This window comes from Crassostrea angulata, chromosome 9 (assembly GCF_025612915.1).
Source record: "Crassostrea angulata isolate pt1a10 chromosome 9, ASM2561291v2, whole genome shotgun sequence".
Taxonomy (NCBI): domain Eukaryota; kingdom Metazoa; phylum Mollusca; class Bivalvia; order Ostreida; family Ostreidae; genus Magallana; species Magallana angulata.
Window position 1 is genome coordinate 31,687,464 of NC_069119.1, and position 20,884 is coordinate 31,708,347.

The window sequence follows — 20,884 nt, forward strand, 5'->3', positions numbered from 1 at the left end:
TCATCCCTCTTAATTTGTCAAAACATTGTCATTTATTAAAGTTAAGGCGCAACATTAAATACAATCATAGATAGAACTGGGTGGTCCATATCCGGTTAGCTTGACGGTAAAATTGTATCTGTAATCAGATTAAAAAAAGGTCCCCAGCTGTTAAAAAACTCTAACAACATCGGTTTCAAGATAATATTTATGCACAGAGTAGAATATATGTTGATTATGTTGATAACCTAAATAATAAAACAAGTTTTATATTCTTTGATTTTATGATAGATTATTTGTATCATGTTGGTACACCTTTATCTAAAAAATATATATGGTATAACTCCAATATGAAAATGCATTAAAAATTAGTATAAACGATAACTCTTAATATCAAATTCTGCTTTAAAAAACTTAATTTCATGTTTAATATTTTAAAGCGATGGTCTTAACAACGTTTTTAAGATCCTAAGAAAACTGGAGAATGCCCGAGATTTTTTTCTTTTTTCCCCATAAACAAACAGACTAATGTGATCAATAGAAATAAGATAAATAATCTTGACCCTGGATCCTTACAATTCACGACCCCTAACACGAATTATATCGAGCAATCAATCGACGTTATACCGGGCTATATGGAGATACTCCATAGCTAGAAGAGCTAGTCGTCCATTTTTCTGGAAATTAATTAGAGGCTCGTTGAAAAAAAAGGAGAAGAAGAAGGAAAGGTCAAGCGGGGCTTGGTAGAGGCAATTAATCATGGAATTTAAGGTACATACACTCCTTTGCGTGTAGGTGTACGAGCATAACAGAGAAAACCAATAAGCAGTTGGATAAAGATGTTAGACAATGGTGTGGCGATTTACCAAGGAGGAAAAGACTTAGGTGGCCTGGGTTTTGAAGCAAATATTGTAAATTTAATGCTTTTAAATCAGCGTTCTGCTAAATAAATTTTAATTGTTCATATCTTACAGCATTTCTACAAGTTAATTAAAAAAATTAAATAAAACCTACATCGATCTGGAGTTTTTATTTAAGAAGTTGTCATTGATAAAATGGTAAAATAAAATGTCTCAAAATGGTTCAGACATGAAAAGTAGTCATTGAGCTAGCTTGGGGTCAATTCAATTCATTCAACACGGTCCAGAATATCGTTCAATACAAGAGGACTCCTGTGAATCCCGAGTACATGTCATAGTACATTTTACCGCTGTGTCCATCATTTTCAACTTTGACATGGTCCCCTGCTTTCAGCTTCACAATGACTGTCTTGCTAACTTGGATTAAAGGATTATCTTTATGGTCCACAGACACATACCACTGGCGTCGGAAGCAAATTGAAAGTGGGGGGGCTAGACTAATCCTCACAAATATTGAGAAAAAAGTAATTCCCGAAATCATGGAAATCCTAATCCGTGTGTGTGGGGGGGGGGGGATACCTATACTTCAAAAAGAAAGAAAAAACTTACTAACCCAATTTTTTCCCCTAAAATCATGAAATTCCTAATCCGTGGGGGGGGGGGGGGGGGGGGGGGGGGGGGGGGGGGGGGGGGGGCTAGTATGCTTTTGAATCCAACTTCTCAATCTTTCAAGGTAAATTTAGGAACAATAATATTTCCTGCGAGAAAAAGTGGGGGGGCTGAACCCTCTATCATGCTATGTTTCTAGTGGTTAGGTATAACTTTGCAAAAAAAGTGGGGGGGCTAAGCCCCCCCTAGCCCCCCCCGGTTCCGACGCCTATGCATACATTTTACCAACTGTGTTCTTGTTGACTTTCAAATATAACCAGGTCCCGGGTTGTGACATAGAATCGACAACAAACATGTAGGATCCCGCCACAGGACACGTGAACACTCCCGTTCTGACGTCATATCCGTTTCCGTCATTTGTCAGGATTTTGTTATATTTCACTATTTGTCCATTTTTGAGTTTGATAATTTGGTTTAAGTTAACGGTTACAGAAAAACTGACCCGTCGCAGTGGAGTGGACGTACCTGTATAGATATTTAATGTTATGTACATGTATTTAGTAAAATTAGACACAATCGACACGTGTACAAAAAAATAGAATAATTATAAAGTGTACATGATTTTTTGTACCGATTGAAATTTGTGATAATAAGCTCTATTTAATATACCAATTTTAAATTTTATCAAATATACCAATTTTAAATTCTTTTATGTAATATATGCATGCATAGAACAGTATAATTTTTTAGAAGAACAAAATATAATTCGGGAATAATATTTACCTGAAGACAAATGAATCAGTTGTTTTAGAGCTGAGGAATCCAGGGTGACCGTGGCCTTTGTGTTGTCGTAAATTAACGATTTTATCAAATCAACCTTTGTCCGTTTGTCTGTCTGTATAGTGTTCCCGCCATACGTCACACCGGGTACACTGAGGGATGTCCAAAACAACAGAGTCAGCAACATTTTTTTTTTTTTTTGAAATTCTAAATATTCAATGGAGAAGCCTTGCTTTGTTGGTTTATATAAGTATTAATGCAACACCTGTCGCACCTTTTTATCGTGCTAATACCACATTATTAATATCATATTACCAAATACTAGGAATTGAATTAAAAAAAAAAAATTAGTTAATAATTATATGCTTTTACAAGAATTTGTTAAATTTATTTGCACGTTTTTGTTTTGTTTTTTTTTTTCATTTTTGGTTTTTATTTTTTTTAATAAAATAATACGTATTACTAGTGTCTTTTACTAATTAACAATTTTTAATTGTCAATGAGTCCATCAGCGCACATGTGTTCATACGAAGCGTGCATGATGATGGCTAATTGATTACGTAACAATTTGACAACACATTAGAGGTGATAGAAACTCGGACTATACTTAATCCGAACACAAAGGATAGCTAGCTTTGAGCAATCTAATAAAATCCTTGTTTATTAACTTTTTCACCTACACAATTTACCTAACAGATCAATTACTTACAAGAGTAATAGATGACAAAACATAAAAGACATAGATTTTAGCAACCCTGACAGAAGGTAAATAATATATGTAATGTTACATAACACTTACTCCGAAAAGTAAATTGAGACATGCCATCGGATTAAAAGAAGAATTTATTTTTGTTAAATCAATATATTCAAAAATATAATTTTAGTTAATTTGAAAACAAGTTTTCCTCACGACACTAGTTTTCATAAATGAATGTACAGCGTTCGAATTTTTTTCCTCTGAACAATTTAAAATAAGTAAGAGCCATTTTTATTCAGGAAACTTGAGAAAGCCTTATCAGATCTACATTTGTTGAAGTTAAATGTTTTTGTTTTAAGATTAAATCATATTAGCTGCCTCTTTTGATTTACAAGTACATATCCAACTGTATTGTCACATCAATGACTTTAAATTTCCTTAGATCGCCGTAAAGGACTTTGTAGACAACATGTCGATAGTTTCTCCCATCAATGGCCATTTTTATTTCTTGTTGACGTTTTTCCTCCCTCCAAAAATGGTGTAAATAATGAATTGACCAGACCAATAAGAAGGTAGGTATTTAGTGCTATTTAACATTGTCAGGGGCCATAGATTGGCTTCCTGTAATATACATGTAGTACACTTTATCACTGAGGGACTTGCTCACATTATTAAGTGTGGTCTTTTATGATGGTGGTTAGCCAATAGAAAACTATGTAAATTGTTCATTATTCACAACAATCAACAATTTTAACAATATATAAGGTATATAAATATATAACTTTAGTACAGTGCTTATTAAGTTATCACATATATACTGTGTGAGAGAGAGAGAGAGAGAGAGAGAGAGAGAGAGAGAGAGGAGAGAGAGAGAGAGAGAGAGAGAGAGATCTTACCAGTTTAAAGCAATTTGATCACGTTTGACTTATATAAAATGTAAGTTTCCTTAAAGATATGATTTTACTAAACGTACGGTAAATTCCAGGATCAATGAATATCACTTAAACTTAATGAACAATAAGTAACATTTATACATGTAAGTCTTATTTCTCTTGTTTCATTAAAAATCTCAGACTGTTCCATTTTTAATTATTTTGTTTGACGGTTTTGTTTTATTTTGTCTATGTGTTTTGGGATTATTTTTACCTTTATCATTTATTTTTTTTTTTTTTTTTTTTTTTGGGGGGGGGGGGTAATGTTTTTCTTTGCAATACATGTACAATCAACTTGAAATTATTTATTTATGGCTGCTTATCCAATCATTTATCCCCGTTCAAGACATATCTGGCACTTTGTTCATATCTCAGATCGCTTGGATTCTGTCAGTTTATTTTTGTCATTCACAAGTTTCCTCTAAATGCCATTGATTTCTTCTGATCATCGGTCAAACTTGAACTAATAGGTTTCTATTTCGAGATCGTCAAAAACCGATTTTATCCGTTTTTATAAGTCTGGCAAAGAATTGCTAGATTTCTCTTATTGATAAAGAAAATTGTCTCCACCGAATTTGCACTATAAAACTCTCTCTCTCTCTCTCTCTCTCTCTCTCTCTCTCTCTCTCTCTCTCTCTCTCTCTCTCTCTCTCTCTCTCTCTCTCTCTCTCTCTCTCTCTCTCTCTCTTTCTCTCTCTCTCTCTCTCTCTCTGCTACTGCATTGATAGTTGCAGTTACAAATGAACTTAAATATATATGACAATTTAATTTTAATAGTTATTTCCCTCAGTTCTTACTGTTATAAACTTACACAGGTGCATGTATGCATATAAGAGTATCACGTTAAAGGGGGATCCAGAACACCCACCCCCACCCTCACCCGTGCAAAATTCAAATTTATCTTAATCACATTATAAAATCACCACAGATATGCTTCGGACCCTCCTGGCAAACTCAAATAATCGTCGGATCCCCACCCACATCCCCCCCTCCATGGAAAAACATTCTTGATCCGCGCACATTAAATATCATACTCTAGTTTGTGTATCCCAAAAGGCGTGAATGCGGAAACCCCCCTTCATTTACCTGCCTTTTTTTTAATAATATTATTTTCAGAGGAAAGTGCAGAAAAACAATGCGCAGAATTTGTTTGTTACCGACATTGTATGTATTGATGGTTGCCAGGGTCAAGAATACATTAGGGTTGTCAACCAACCGGATAGTTTTACCGTCAGAATTCCATAGCTTTGGCAACTATTTGTGATAAGTTATTTTGTCTCATCATGATAAATAGTGGTTCTTTTGTCGAATCTGGTGGGACAACGTCCGTGATTTGACAAGATATGCTCGTATTTTGCACACTTTATGTTTGTTTATACAATCGATATAATACTATACTACAATGTATAGGTATCATTATAATCAGTATAATGATATAGATCAGACCACATTTCCTTAGCGACAAGATTGTATTTGTCCTTTTCTAAATTCTAAGGAATTTAGCATTTTGGAGATTTTTTGTGATAGTCGGAGTACATTTGCAAGAATTAAAATGTTGGGTTTTTTTTACCAGACTAGACCAGAATTGAAACGTGGTTGATAGAGATGAGATACAATAGCATTCTAGGATCATAACTTTGCATCGGTATATCTAAGTATTTTTCTCTTTCGTTTAGTCTCTTTTTCTCTCTACGAAGAGTTTTCATGTTTGTTTTTCAATTTTATCTCAATTTGAAGTATATATTGTAATTTATTTGTTTTCAAAAAAGTACCTGATAATAGGCATTTATAAAAATGCTTATATTGATGATTGTTATTTTTAAACAGCAGATGAAATAATGCTCTTCTTTGAGGCTTTCTACAAGACCTTTTACACCGTGGGGGGGGGGGGGGATTCTGGTACGTCAACCAATTTCGGATTTTAGAAGAAATAATAACGTAAGCCGACTTTTACTATATCAAATGCCATATAATGAAGTTATTTCAATCTTGGCCACGATCAATATTATGGAATAAATAGCGTATACAAGTTGAGAAAGAAAACATGGTTGTACCGATGGCTCGTGCCCCTTTACCTCTAGGTAGTAGGTCTCCGCGGAATCACTAACCCAGCAGTTCGTTGAATGGATTTGCGTTATATTAACACTTCAAGACCAATTAAATCTGTCTATATTTAAGGTAGGCTTATGGTACAAATAAACAAATTCCGGATAATTTAGAGTTATCGAACATTGCTGAGGATCGGAGATCGTTAATAATGGAAAAGGTCAACGTGTTTATGACACCCCGTGTATCTATTTTTCTCTTTCATTACTTATTTTGGCATTTGAATATTTTCATACGTGTAATGATAACACGCACAATTTATCATAAGATATAGCACTCTAATGGAACTGTTTTTACCAATCCGTCACCCGTTTTAAATAGTTCCCCTATGAAAATACTTCCAGGGGGAAAATGAACTTTATAAATAACTTCCTTGGTAAAAATAGCATTAATAGACTTGTAAAAATAGATGAACATTGAAATTTCAGAACAATTCATCAATTAATAAACTTGAAATTAATATTGATTTTCACACATATATAAATGTACCGAATTCATTCAATTGAATGTTTATTTTTGGATGTCGTTGGTCCTATTACACAGCAAGCTGTGCAGACAAATTGAATACCTCGCGACGATATCCCAAAATATACATTAAATGCTTTTATTCGCGTTTATTTGTAGGATATATATCTGTGCAGCGTCGTTTTAAAGCAATCATAAACGGATATATACATGTATACGAAATATAAGATAAAACAACTGTCATGTAAATTTTGAATTTATTGGGGGGGGGGGGGTGTAAATACAAAATTTACATGACAACTACACCCACCCAGTAAATTCAAAATTTACATGACACAGCCAAAAAACAAACGCGGTGTTTTGCGCGCTTTAGTGGCAAAATCCAGAGGTCCAGATATTTTGAGGTGGTTTTTTTTTTCTTAAAGATGACATAAATTAAATTGAGTGTTTTTCAAATATACATATCATGGGGTTGAAATATGTTCAAAGAATTACAACTATAAATTCATTTAAAACGCGCGGTTAATTACGTTTAACCTAATCGTGCTCACGCATGCGCCTTGTTTACGTCTGGTGTGTGTTATTGAGGAAAAAAAAATGAACGTCACATATTTCCCACGCAAACTTACGGAAAATAAATACTGGATATAAATTTAGCATAATTGTTTTTCATGTACATTTCTATACATATTATACAGATTAGAAATGATCTAGACGATGTGAACTTACATTCACCTTTCTTGTTTCAGTTCATTTGTACTGATGACTGTACTTTCAGTGAACTCTTTTACATGTACCCAAACATGTTAAACAAGGTACACTAGTACAACAATTACTTGTTTAGTACTGTAGTAAATGAATACCCGTTACTTTTACCTTTTAACACGTGCTACAAATTAACAAAGGCGTTGCACTTAATTACACGTGCGTTTGTACTGTTGTTACGGTCGGTGCACTTTTTTTGTACTTTAACTCTGTTAAACAAGGTACAGGTGTACGCTATTCTTTCCTCTGACAACATAGATATACCATTAAGTATCATTTTAGTACATTTTTCTATAATCTTAATATCGACATTGTTTACCAGACAAGCAAATTAAGTTTTAAAATTAAGATGCAAAGATGTTTTGTGTTAAATAACACCATCATTGCGCATGCTCATGGTATTTTGATCTGCAATTTTTGATCACGAAGGACTTATTACACTATATAAATAAACATCTAATGCTCCAACAGACTAGTCGTGCAAATTTATGTTTATTTATGATAAGTTATGCTTTAATGTAAAAAGTACTAAGCATACAAAATTCTACCATCTGGTTTTTTTTTTAAATTTTTCTCAAACATTCAAATAGCCATTCAATTTCAATTAATTTACTGAAAAGATCATATCGTAGATTTATAAAAGATATGGGGGGATATCTCTGCATTCTTTTTAAAGATATTTGAAATTTCCAAATCAAATATTGAAAATATATTTTTCTTTTTTACTTTAAAATATATTAAAACATACAGTAGTTGCCATGTTTGTGACCCCGTAAGGGAAGGTATAAACATGCAATGACAACGTCATACTATCTTTGAAAAGAATGTCAGGGGGGATATAAATTTAAACCTGTTATCTTTAATTCAAATGATTAAATGTAAGAATATGGGAAACAGTATGGAAAACGAAAGTAACTGTGCATTAAAAACACAAGTCGACCACTTATCGTACAAACGTAAACAATTCATTTTGATGTATATTCCATTTGTGTTGAAATTCCTGATAATGAATTAAAATTTATGCATTTGAATCCCAAAAAATATCTTCTTTATCTCCTGCTGTGTTTCTTTCTTCTCTCTTTGAAATAAAAAAAATATGGAAAAACAAACATTTATTTTATAATGAGAAAAGTATCTATTCTTTTGTGTGTTGTGTCGATTTCAAATATCCAGATGCCGAACCCTTGACAAAAAATTAAACTAAAACGATACGCTTTGATATTCTGTTAATGTTCCTGGTAGTGGAGACGCACTCCTTGTCTCCTAGACAACGTAAATTGCACGTCAACAAATAAATAATACTACTGTAGTATACTGAACGACCCTTCTATATATGATAGAACCATGCGACATGGCGAGGGTGTCTTTCCGTTGATATTCTTTTTGTTGAAAATTACTAATGGACTTCGATATCTAGAAGACCGGTATATCGGATACCAAGATATTTCGGATATTTACGGGATATCATCATAATTAAGATGTAAGATACCATAAATACATGATTATATATATATGTCAAAATGAGCTAGAAGTCCCCAAAACATAGTTTCTTATGTAGTTTAAGCTCTAGTTTTTTAACAAAGGGGGTGTTCAAAACGTATTTTGATCCTACCGAGTTATACTTCCGTGTGGGATACAGTACATAGTGAATCCGCCGATTTCATATTATGCTACATATGAAGCGAAACCTTATCTCTATGACGTATTTAGTTAATACAATAAACTGACATGGAGGTTAACAGATGTTGGTTTATTATCGACAAAAATGCAGTTTGTATATGAATGGGCAATTGGAAATTAGGAATTTATATGCCTAAAATAGGCTTTGTAAAGTGCGAGCTCTAGAATTTGGAATAATAAATGACAACTTATAAATTACTGAATAGAAAACGTTGACGAATTCATGTCAAAAATTAAATCCTGTCGAGACAAATAGACCGAAAAGAATAAACAAATTATTCATCTTATTTCAGATGGCGAACTCATTTTTACTGGGTCCAAAAAAGTCTTTAACCTTATTGATACTTATCTCCTTAATGTAAGAGTGCTCGTGACGAAGTATTGCAGATGAGGGGCAGATAACTCGGGCTAGGTCTTTATTTATGATGTTATCATAGTAATTGTCGTAAAGAAATATAAAAAGCGGTGTGTAATTATCTAATTTATAGGAAAACAATACCTAAAAGTCCGTTAACCGGGATTTTTCCTTGGTGCAAATCAAAGAATGAATGGTTAAACTGACTTATATTGCCATACCATTATATTATGCCTAGCAATGTAAATACGTGCATATTAACTTAGATTTTGGGTAAACAAATGGAATTGTATAAACTTTTTTTTGCTTCTAAGCCTAAAATGGAAAACATAAAAAAAATACAATGATTGAATCTGAGAGTTACCCCCACCCTTAGGATTCCTGGGGGATCTTCAGTCATATCAAGCCGTTCAATTCAAAATATTTAATATTATAAAATTTAATATAAACTATTCTCACTTATTATAAAATGATAATCAGAATATCATCATCTACACTCTAACCCTCCTCTACAAAATAGCTCATTGTACAGGCTAAGTAGATTAATTGTATCAAAAACAATTTAATACAAAGACACCTCTAAATACACATAGACTTCATGCTCACGTTAATACAAATAATCATTAAAAAAAACTTAAGTTTTGTTCAGTTTTTTAAAAGAGAGAAAAAAAAATTTTTTTCATGGTATATAGCTATTTTGTTGAAGAATTATTTTCTTTTAGTATCTATCTATCTATCCACACACACACACACACACACACACACACACACACACACACACACACACACACACACACTTTAGAAGCATTTAGTATATCGATTACACAAACTTACATTCCGTGTGAAGAGGACTCATTGGGGGGGGGGGGGGGGGGGGGGGGGAGCTGGCTTACTAAATAACTTCAATTTCACTTCTCATTTCCTTATTTTCATATCAATTTTTTACATACTCCCAAAAATGTGGGGGGGGGGGGGGGGGGCAACTCTATGATAATTCCATTTTTTATATGTAAATTTTAAAAAATTTGTTGCTGCGAGAAAAAGTGGGGGGGGGGGGGGGGGCAGGCCCCCCTGCCCCCCCCCCCCTGATGTTACGTGCCTGAGAAGGATTACAGCTTTTTGTTTGGGTTACAGAATATTTGGGTTGAAGATGAGCAAGAGAATCAATTGTCTAAATGAAATATTAATATGAAGTATTAAATTCGTACATTGACACAAACGATTTATGATCATTGCAAATAGGTAAAGTATGATAAATGTATCAGTTGAAAACAGTAGCAGGATTAAAGTTAGATTGGCGCTTTTCTTTAGTTTTTTTTTTAATATAGACACAACATTTTCACGTTAGTGCAGACAGAAGGTAAATATACCAAAACACGTCGAAACCAATGTAATGTATCTACAATTAATTAATAAGGTAATCTTTGATCTTTAAAGATTTATTTGATCAAAATCATATATTAAAAGACAGTGTACATGTAAGAGTTAAATTATTTTTTCACATATATTCGCTCATTTGATGAGAAACTTTAAGGTCATTTTTTTCTGTTTTCTGCAGGCATGTTCAAGAAGCTATCTTAGGACTATGGTGCGTCCTTAGTACTTCTTAGGATACGTCTTAGTCTTAAGTCTGTTTCTCGAAGCTCTTCTAAATTTAGGAACCGCCATAACTTTGTCCTTACTTTAGGACATCACTTACCTTGTCCTAAGACCATCTCAAGGCTGTAAAATCACGTTTTTTGGGATATTGGGACTGTTGTGAAGCTTTAAGCTTTAAGACCTGTAAAATAAAGCGATATTTTCTTAAGTTCCAGCATTTCCAGCAAACCTCAATTTCTAATCCGGGAGAAGGGGGGAATAGTCATTTATTATGTACGTTCATTTTAACAAAATTATGTGGAGAGGGACCCCAAACTCTTCCTCACCCCTCTTCCCCGTTGCTACATGCCTGCCTGAGAGCTGACAAATTAAGCAATTTTTTTTCTCCTCAAATATTGTCCCTGTTTGGCGAATGAAAATTATTCACTTGTTTTTAATATCTACATTGTACACTAAGTAAGTTACATTCATTGTTTTGAATACTTTAGGATAAAAATTATTCAATTATTGTTCTTGGCTAAAACGTAAATTTACATCGGTTTATATAAGGCATGCATGATCATTCTCAATTTTTATCACTTCATTCTCTGAAAAAAATAATCTTTAAAAAATTCGTAATGTTGAATAAACTGTATTTATGTATTTTCAAGATATATTACAACTTATTTCTTATTTAACATGTTCGTGTATTCTATATATTGGAGATCAAAGGTAAATTGGTTATGTTTCTACATGTAACGTTAAATTCTATGAAAAGCGTTTGTTTATTACTTACATGTACTTGATTGACAAGACTATCAAATGTTAATTTACATTCAAAGAATGGAAACCGTTGTTTAAATAATTATTTGCCTGTAAGCCAATTCTGTTTTAATACATATTTTCTTCAAAAAATGCAGTTATTTAGATTTCGGTGGGGGGGGGGGGTATCTTTTCTTTCTGTTTTTTCTTTTCTTTTCTTTTTGTTAGTTAGGTTTTGTGTTGTGTTGTGTTGTTTTGTTTGTTTTTTGTTGTTTTTTTTTTGGGGGGGGGGGGGGGGTTTAACTAAATTGCTATTGGTCACTGATATATATTTAAGTAAATGTAAATTTTTAAAAATGCATACACGTACATTGAAATTAGTGGTTTTTGGCCTATTGTGTTAACTACCGACACGAACAATTTTCTCTGGCAAAATGATTAATGATTTATCTCTGCACAAGTCTCTCATATTCGTGTGAATAAATGTGAAAAATAAGAATGGTTGTAGAAGGTTAGGATATCCTAGCTTAAGACGTTCCTAAGTTACCGCCGTGCCCTAAGTTGGTCTTAGGATGTTCCTAACTTTTTTCCTAAGTCATATCTTAGGAACACACTTAGGCCATATCTTAGGAAAGTTTCGTGAACATGCATGCTGGTTCCTAAAAATTAACTGAGCTGCAAAATCAATCCAAAGGCTCATTGACTTTATTGATTTGATTATTTTTTTATTAATTTCAGAAATGAAACTTAAAGTAATTGAAACCGTTTTAAGCCTACTAGGGTCTTAAAAATTCATACAGAATTCTTAAATTCTCAACTTGTATGTGTTGTGAAGGTAATTGATGTTGTTAATCAATTCAAAGTCTAACATCAAACTAGATGCATTCTATTGAGGTTACACAAAACACATATACATAGTCGTTATTACAGCAAAGAGATAAGACCCAAAGGACAACCACAAAACAGGCCGCACGGTATCTTGACATCAGCTGATCATTAATAATGCACTATAACACGTGTTTTCTTCTTTGAGACCACTAGCTCTGAAATAAATTCTGATCACAATTCTTTTGGGAAATAAAGTAGAAAATTTTGAAACAAAATAAAATTTAATAAAACTTTCTCTCACGTGGTCTGACAATTATCATACACGAACATACATGTATCTACCTAGATTTGTTTCAGATCAATTTTCAGAACCAACGAGGCCGGCAACATGCAGTTTAAATATTTCGAGATAGAGAAAATAATTCTTTGTACTCTTGCTTGTATCCAAATCTCAAGCACTCAAAAACCTCGATGTTCAACTTTCGCGATGAATTTCTTTGGGTCACTTCACGAAGATCGAGCGAAGCCCCTCTGGGAAATTGAGAAGGAATCTATTGGTATGGTCATGCACACATGTTTTCCTAGATGTGAGAGGGACCAGCAATGCGTCGGGGTCGAGATTTGCACGATACGACCAGACTTGTCACGGTGCAGGGGATGTTGTGAATGGTACGTGATTGACAAAGATGGAGGTCTCCCCAGAAATGCTACTGATGGCTGCAAATATTTTGAACTGGTATGTGATCTTAATTATATTTTTAATGGCTTTAACTCTGAAAAAAATATTCGACATGATTTTTATTGTAACGTAAATTAGATTTCGAAAAAATGCGTCAAAACCGGTATTCCTATAAAAATCAAAGCTTCATTTGAAATTAATAATATGATCCCCAGACCGTTTTTCAATTTAATGCAGTATGTGTATTTATTTTCAAAACTATTTAATTTCCCGTTTTTTGGCGACCACTTTCAAATCGTCAATGACATATCACGCAGAAATTATGTTCAGTAATGTTTTCTATTAGAAATGACTGACGGAAATAAAATAGCAACATTTTATTACTCTTTGCAAATTTTATGACAGGCCCCTTAAAACCTGGATAAGTATTCATTATTCAAGGAATAAGGAATCATTCCTTGAGTATTATGAGGTGATAATTTCGGTCGGGGCGTGGTCAAATCCAATAAAGCCCGAAGGGCTTTATGATAGATTTGACCACGCTCCGACCGAAATTATCACTTCATAATATTCAAAGAATGATTTCTTATTACTTATATTTATATTATTTCCAATTTGTACACTTTAAAACAACATCATTTTAAAACCACCATTTCTTATATAGCACATGCTATGTATTACTATGCGGCGCAGCCAATACCGTTTTTCGGTTATGCTATAAGACACGCCCATTTTGTGTCACTCATGTTTTATGAAGTTATTGGGTTTTAGGGTTCAAAATTGATTCGTAATGGTATCACAGACAAAGACAGTTGAAAATGTAAATATTATTTAAAAAACAACTAAAAATGATAAAAAAAATTGAGGTATTAATATGGTATAGGTAGCCCGAACGACAAATGGTCATACACTGTATATACACATGCAGTACTTTATCATCATTTTATCAGTTTACATTGATTGGAAAAGATTATGGATGCAAACTATATGATCGATTAAATAAACTATAAATCATATAAATTTTTGTACCAAGCAGTTAATCAGATTTTAGAAAATAAAATTTCAATGATTATATCTTTAAGAATTAACATTATTTGATATGATGTTTTAAATATTATTTTCATGTATTTAGGAAGCCACATACATTTTACTACTGTCCTTTGCTATAAGTTATATATATATAATCTCAATCTCAAACGTTTGCGTTTATTCATAGAGCAAAGATAGCGTGGAATCAAGAGGAACCAGATGTAAGTATAAGATAACAGACAAATTTCACCTTGACTTCAAGATTGAATTAAATTCTTTCTTTGTCGGTTTTTGTGGATTATTACCATACAGTTACCTGTACTTTTCTTTTGCTGTTTCTAAAAAAAAATCTGACTACTGTTCATATTTACCGAAACAAACAATGATTAATTTATGTAGAATCTAAGGGTTGCATGCGTTGCATTAAAAACACAAGAATATCGTTATTAGATTATGTGTTTTTGGCAACAATTTTAAGCGTTATTACTGTATGAACTACCAAAGTACACATTGTATACTTTGACGTTATACACAGGAAGTGTATTGAAAACCGTGACACGTATGTAATACTTGTATAAAATCGAAAGTGTCAGTAGACATTTAATCCCTGGTAATCATTAAACATGACAAGTAGTTTTCTGATAAATCTTATCCCACTTTTTATGATCTATTCCGTATGACAGTATACATCCTTTTGTGGATGTCTTGCTTGATAACTATAGAGAAACTGCGAAAATAATAAAAAATAACTAAAACTAGAGCAGAGCTCGTGGCAAAGCCACGAGTAGGTCTTCCGTTGTTGCTGCGGGTTGAAAATATATGTGATATGGTGTCAAAATTACAATGACTATACTTTCAGTTCTGCTTTTGTTATAAAAACGTGTTGTGATTGAAAGCTTGTCTATAAAACATGTTTTGAAAAAGAAAGGAAGAAAATGTTTTAGGAAAACTATTTGTCGAACACAGTTTGTGTAATCGTTTCAAAAAGGCTTTAAAAAATGAGATGTTAAATGGCGAGTTAAATTTTCAAAGGGTAGCAAGCATTGTTATAAACAGTATGCACTCATGATTCATGTCAGGAATTGTAATTTTTTTTTAAAACCGAACACGCCTACAAAACACGTAACCTTTTTTTCTAAGATAACTTCTTTATCTAAATCTTTCTAAATTTTTGAAGACTATGTGCAAGTTTAGAATTGTTACGTGCTGACAAAATTTAGTAATTAGTCAAAATTGATGGCATCTCTGAACTTTTCTATAGGGAAATGTGTGTCGTCTGATATTATTTAATGATACGAGTAGACTTGGACATTCAAAATAATATATAATCAGCTAAATAAAAAAGATCAGCGGGAGAATTTATGCAAAAGCGAGCATCTAAATTTTACACCAGATGGTGCTGTTTCATAAAGACACCGCTATGTAACGTGAATTAAATAACCTTATTACAGATATGAATATTACCTCTCTCGACGATGTAATAATATGCAAAATCCTTATTTTTATGTCAGTGGGTTGATTAATAAAATTGAAAAAAAAAACTCCAATTACACTTGCGTAAATTGGAATTCTGGGAAGGAATTAGAGAAATTAGAGAAATTCGAAGAAGTTATGAAACTGGTCAGTTTCTAGATCAAACTGCGCATTGATGTATTAAAAGACTATCATGTGTATCGTCTGTAGCCACGGTCCGGAATCCGTATGTACAGTCATACATTGTATGTATATCGATACACCTTTACCTCCTCACCTACAGCCATGCAAACGAGGGTGCAACCTTCATATACACATGCATAGTATTATAGTTCTGGAAACAATTCATCTTGTATTTTAATATATTGGGTATCCATTGTTAACCTAAAATTAGTATTCCACTGGCTTTAGCTAACCTTGTAAGTAAATTAAGTTGCATTACAACCTCATAATACACAACTTCAATTAAAAGGGTTTATTTTTTAAATCAATTTTCGTACAATTAGCAATAAATAAAATCTCCAATAACGCACTTAAGTGTAACTTTGAGACGCGCATATATTTTTTGGAGGCAGATATGTCGCTATATTATAGTCTGTAAGTCAAGTGAACTATTATGGTCTTGCAACGAAATAAGAAATCTGTCGACACTTGCAGTACTTTGATGATTTCTATGGCGATCGACTGCATTGCGTAATGTAGTCGTATTTCCCAAGAACAAAATTTCCTTTGACTTCCAACTTTCAATTATAATATATGAATTATTCTGTCCATAACTATAGAAGTTTAGCATGTTCAAGAGGTTAATTTATTAGCCACATTCTCAGGTTACGATTTCACTTCTTTAATGTGAAGATGATTGACTTCGAATTAGTCTTATTGTTAATAAAAGCACCTTCCAACTGTTACTCAATTACATATGTTCTGAGTTGTGTGCGCTAAAGCGACACAAGATTTTCGGTCGCACGTGGCGATTGAATTAACACAGACTGACCGAATGTACAAACGGGTGGGAAAGTGAAACACGTTGAGGAGAAAATGTTACACATAAGAGGAAGTCACCAAAAATGATTTTCGACAGATCTGGATATCTTTTCGCCAATTTAAATAAAATCCAGCGCGGGCACTTGTCAGCGGAGCGGGAGGAGGGGGGGGGGGGGCGCAGCAATGAGTTCGCTTCCACACTCAAACGAACAACAATGTATTAGAAAAACTACAGAGTGATTAATATGTAACCGATAGAATCTAATCTTAAGTTGTTTACAACTCATGTGAATATTCTTATAAATAATCATCAAATGCCTCAATTAAGGACATTCTTTTATCGTGCTAGCACCTACCGCAAACATGTAAAATAGAACTTTAATTATAATTTGAGTTGATTTTTAAACTACCTTGTACTCTATCGTATAATTGAATCAATGCGTAATCAGCTGTACAAGTAAAATAAATTCATATTTTCATCTTAAACCTATATAATAGTTGAAAACATAATAAATATAGTTCTGTCCGTGCAAAATATGAAACATGAACGCGTGATAAGATACATGTAGAAGAACACGAGCCGACCGCGGATCACTTGTCCACTCGCGCTATATCTCCTCGGCCATGTGCGAAGGATGATCATCATTTAATATTTGGGGGGGGGGGGGGGGGTTAAACATTTTTAGATATACAAACCAACCATTTATTTATGTCTGACGATGTTTCCGATTTGGAGTAATATCGTTCATTAATATTCATTTTCACTCAAATCTTTAATTAAATAAATACAAGATGGACAAACTTTTATAACATAAAATTAAAATAGTTCTTGTATTTACGGCTATATAAACTCAACCACGTTCATATTCATCTAAGTGTGCATCGCAGTGTGCGAATCTTGTGTATTAGATAACCGCTTACCGCTAGGTAGTGCAGCCGTGGCTGATCTCCTCGTCCGTGGACGAAGGGTATACATGTACTACGTAAAGGTACAACGCACAGACATGCACAGGTCAGAACCCAGGACGATTTGAAAAGTTTGCAGTATAATGACCATATTCTATCAAATAAAAGTTCTTAATTTTAAACTTAAAACCCACAATTGATCTATGTCTGATATTGCTTTAGATTGAGAATGACATTGCTTTTAATAATTAACTGAACAATTTCTTAATTGACACCGAATTGTTTAGTCGATAAACTTTTATGTGTAATCAAAACTAAAACAATTCTTGAGTTCGCGGCTAAATAAACTCGTATATGAAAGACGCAACTCTCGTGTATTAGATAACCGCTGACCGCTAGGTAGCCCAGCTGCGACCATGGTGACCGATTTTCTCGACCGCGGGCGAGGGAGAGTTTCGTTAACTTGGCCAAATTGCCGCGAGTACTGGTCAACACGTATTACTTTTCCCCTCACATTATGCAATACCCGAACACAAAAACAGTTTTATGAGATCAATAAAGTCACAAACAACATTTTTTGCAGCGACGCCCATATCGAAAAATTTACCGTTTTAGAGTTATGAAGCAAAGACTTTTAAGGGATCTAGACCCCTCATTTTAGGGGCTAGCCCCTTTTTTATGGTATCAAATGAAAGCTCTTAATATTCTGCACAACTTTTGCTCTATATGTGTCTAGAAAAAATTTACAACTAAAAAGTTATTGAGCAAAGATATAAGCAAAATTTAACATTTTTTGAAACATAAATTTCGATGTAATTTTTTAAGAAGTATACGTGGGTTAATTAAACATGTGAAACTAGGAGGACAACGTTCAAGATGTCTACATTAAAGATTTGTAAATTAAAACTACTTGCTACTGATCAACTCGGAGCCTTTGCAGGTACACGAGACCCACTAAAAAAATATTCAAAGGGAAATAACTCAAAACCGGAAGTAGCGATTTCATAATTTTTTTGTGCTATAGTAAGCTATTGTCATTTCCAATAAACCCTAAAAATTTGAATAAAATCTAATGACAAACAAGCGAGATATTAAAGTTTAAAGAAACGTCTAGAAGAAAAAGAAGAAGAAAAATAATAATGAAGAATTTCCAACAGAATCAGTACAAGGTCTTCCGTTGGAAACGGAAGACCTTAATAAATGTCATGAGAGTTAATTCAATAGCTACACAATGTAAACGAGTATGCCTGGGGTAGGACAGTGTAAGTTTCATTCACCGCAAAACAGAGAATTGTCACAACGTAGTTTATACTATTACATATTACCTAGCTACACAATTTATTTTTTATTTATTCATTTCTTTATCTTCAAATATCGTTACATTAAACGCGGTTAGAATATTTATGCATGTATTTTGTCAATAAGCCAATGAAATAGCGTGTTTCGAACATAATTGTTATTTTGTGCAGTTTTTTTAATAAAAAAAAAACAAACTATATGTTAATTGCATGTAACACAGCATTTTACAATAAACTTATAAAAATTATCATTTAATTATAATATACAGTGTCCGCAAACTCAAACTTGACAGCAGTAGCAAGTTCCACATTAGAGCTGACCAATAACAATTTAGTTTCCAATGTTCTTGATGGGATTCCCGACTGCAATATAAGTAATGTATACAGTTCAAATTTTGAACCAAATCCATGGCTAGAAGTAACACTGCCCGGGACAATAACGATTTGGAGAATAATTATCTACAATGGTGTATATGGTATTGGTAAGTATTGTTAAATATGGATCCATAGAAAACCGATAACTTATTTTTTTTTTAAATTTCTGAAAAATCAAAATTAGAAAAAAAATATTGAATTCCTCACGTAAGCAAAAATAACTGATATTCATCATAAAAGACTGTGTGTCGCGGCAGGTCTAACAATAAAAATATTGGAAATTAATTGGTGGTAGTCAAAAATGAATTCGTAATAATGCATACAGTCTTCATGCATTCATGACAGCTTGGACATTGTATTCTAAATTTTGTCTTGAAAAGGAATCATTTACAGTCCTTGCAAGATAATCAAAGATATTAAAAGCACAAAAGATTATTATTTTATCAATATTATTTTTATGTCTTTTTGCAAAGAACTTTTGCAACGCAGCCAAATATATTGCACTTTGGTTTATGTATTTACATGTATTACATCAAATAAGTTCTAAGAAATAATCAACAACATAAATTCTCATTACCACAATGCAATTTAATCCATAATTATGTACGTACAGACAGATAATAACACGTCTTTATCCTTTCACTTTTGCAGGTGTCGGTTTGGTCAACTTAAACGTCACGTACAGTAACAACGATGTCACCAACATCTGCGGCTTTTATCCGGGTCTTTTGTCACATGAAGGTGATTTAGTTTCGTTCTACTGCCCACCGAAAGCTCGTGCTACTACAGTTAAAATGCAAGTCCAGTCCAAGCCGGGGCAACTTAATTTTCTATTTTCGTGTGAGGTTGAAATTTACCGGAAAGGTTAAATTCAATCCAATTCCATTCGATCCAATCCTATTTATTGTTCCTTATATTGAGCATCTGTAAGGTCTTACTGTTATCATACTCTTTCTTTTTGATGACTTTTTAGCTCACCTGAGCTGAAAGCTCAAGTGAGCTTTTCTGATCAAAATTTGGTCGTTGTCTGTCGTCGTTGGCGTTGGCGTTGTTGTTGTCGTTGTAAACTTTTCACATTTTCATCTTCTTCTCCAGAACCACTGGGCAGATTTCAACCAAACTTGGCACAAAACATTACTGGATGAAGGGTATTCATGTTTGTTCAAATGAAGGGCCACACCCTCTTTAAAGGGGAGATAATTTAGAATTATTGAAAAGTTGTAGGTATTTTTCAAAAATCTTCTTCTCAAAAACTATTAGGCAAGAAAACCCGTAACTTGTATGGAAACATCCTCAAGTAGTGTAGATTCAAGTTTATTCAAATCATGGTCTCCGGGGGTAGGGTGGGGCAACAATGGGGGGATAAATTTTTACATAGGAATATATAAAGAAAATCTTTAAAAATCTTCTTCTTAAAAACTATAAGGCCAGGAAAGCTCAAATTGCAGTGGAAGCATCTTCAGATAGCGTAGATTCAAGTTTGTTCAAATCATGGTCCCCGGGGGTAGGGCGGGGCCACAATGGGGGATGAATTTTTACATAGGAATATATAGAGAAAATCTTTAAAAATCTTCTTCTTATAAACTATAAGGCCAGAAAAGCTCAAACTTGTGTGGAAGCATCCTGAGATAGTGTTGATTCAAGTTTGTTTAAATCATGGTCCCCGGGGGTAGGGCGGGGCCACAATGGGGGGATGAATTTTTACATAGGAATATAGAGAAAATCTTTAAAAATATTCTGGGAA

At 33.3% G+C, this 20,884-nt stretch overlaps 2 protein-coding genes across 2 annotated transcripts; one reads left to right on the plus strand and one right to left on the minus strand.

Moving 5' to 3' along the window:
- Positions 1–976: 976 nt before the first annotated feature.
- Positions 977–2,427, minus strand: LOC128164167 (C1q-related factor-like). Its single transcript, XM_052827908.1, has 3 exons — positions 2,232–2,427; positions 1,723–1,973; positions 977–1,299 (listed from the first exon to the last, which is right to left on the minus strand). Exons 1-3 carry the CDS (start codon positions 2,413–2,415, stop codon positions 1,135–1,137), a joined length of 600 nt encoding a protein of 199 aa, XP_052683868.1. The 5' UTR covers positions 2,416–2,427; the 3' UTR covers positions 977–1,134.
- A 10,348-nt stretch (positions 2,428–12,775) lies between these two features.
- LOC128162528 (uncharacterized) lies at positions 12,776–20,437 on the plus strand. The gene is made up of 4 exons (XM_052825761.1): positions 12,776–13,132; positions 14,292–14,325; positions 19,035–19,247; positions 19,792–20,437. Exons 1-4 carry the CDS (start codon positions 12,785–12,787, stop codon positions 20,007–20,009), a joined length of 813 nt encoding a protein of 270 aa, XP_052681721.1. The 5' UTR covers positions 12,776–12,784; the 3' UTR covers positions 20,010–20,437.
- Positions 20,438–20,884: the final 447 nt, after the last annotated feature.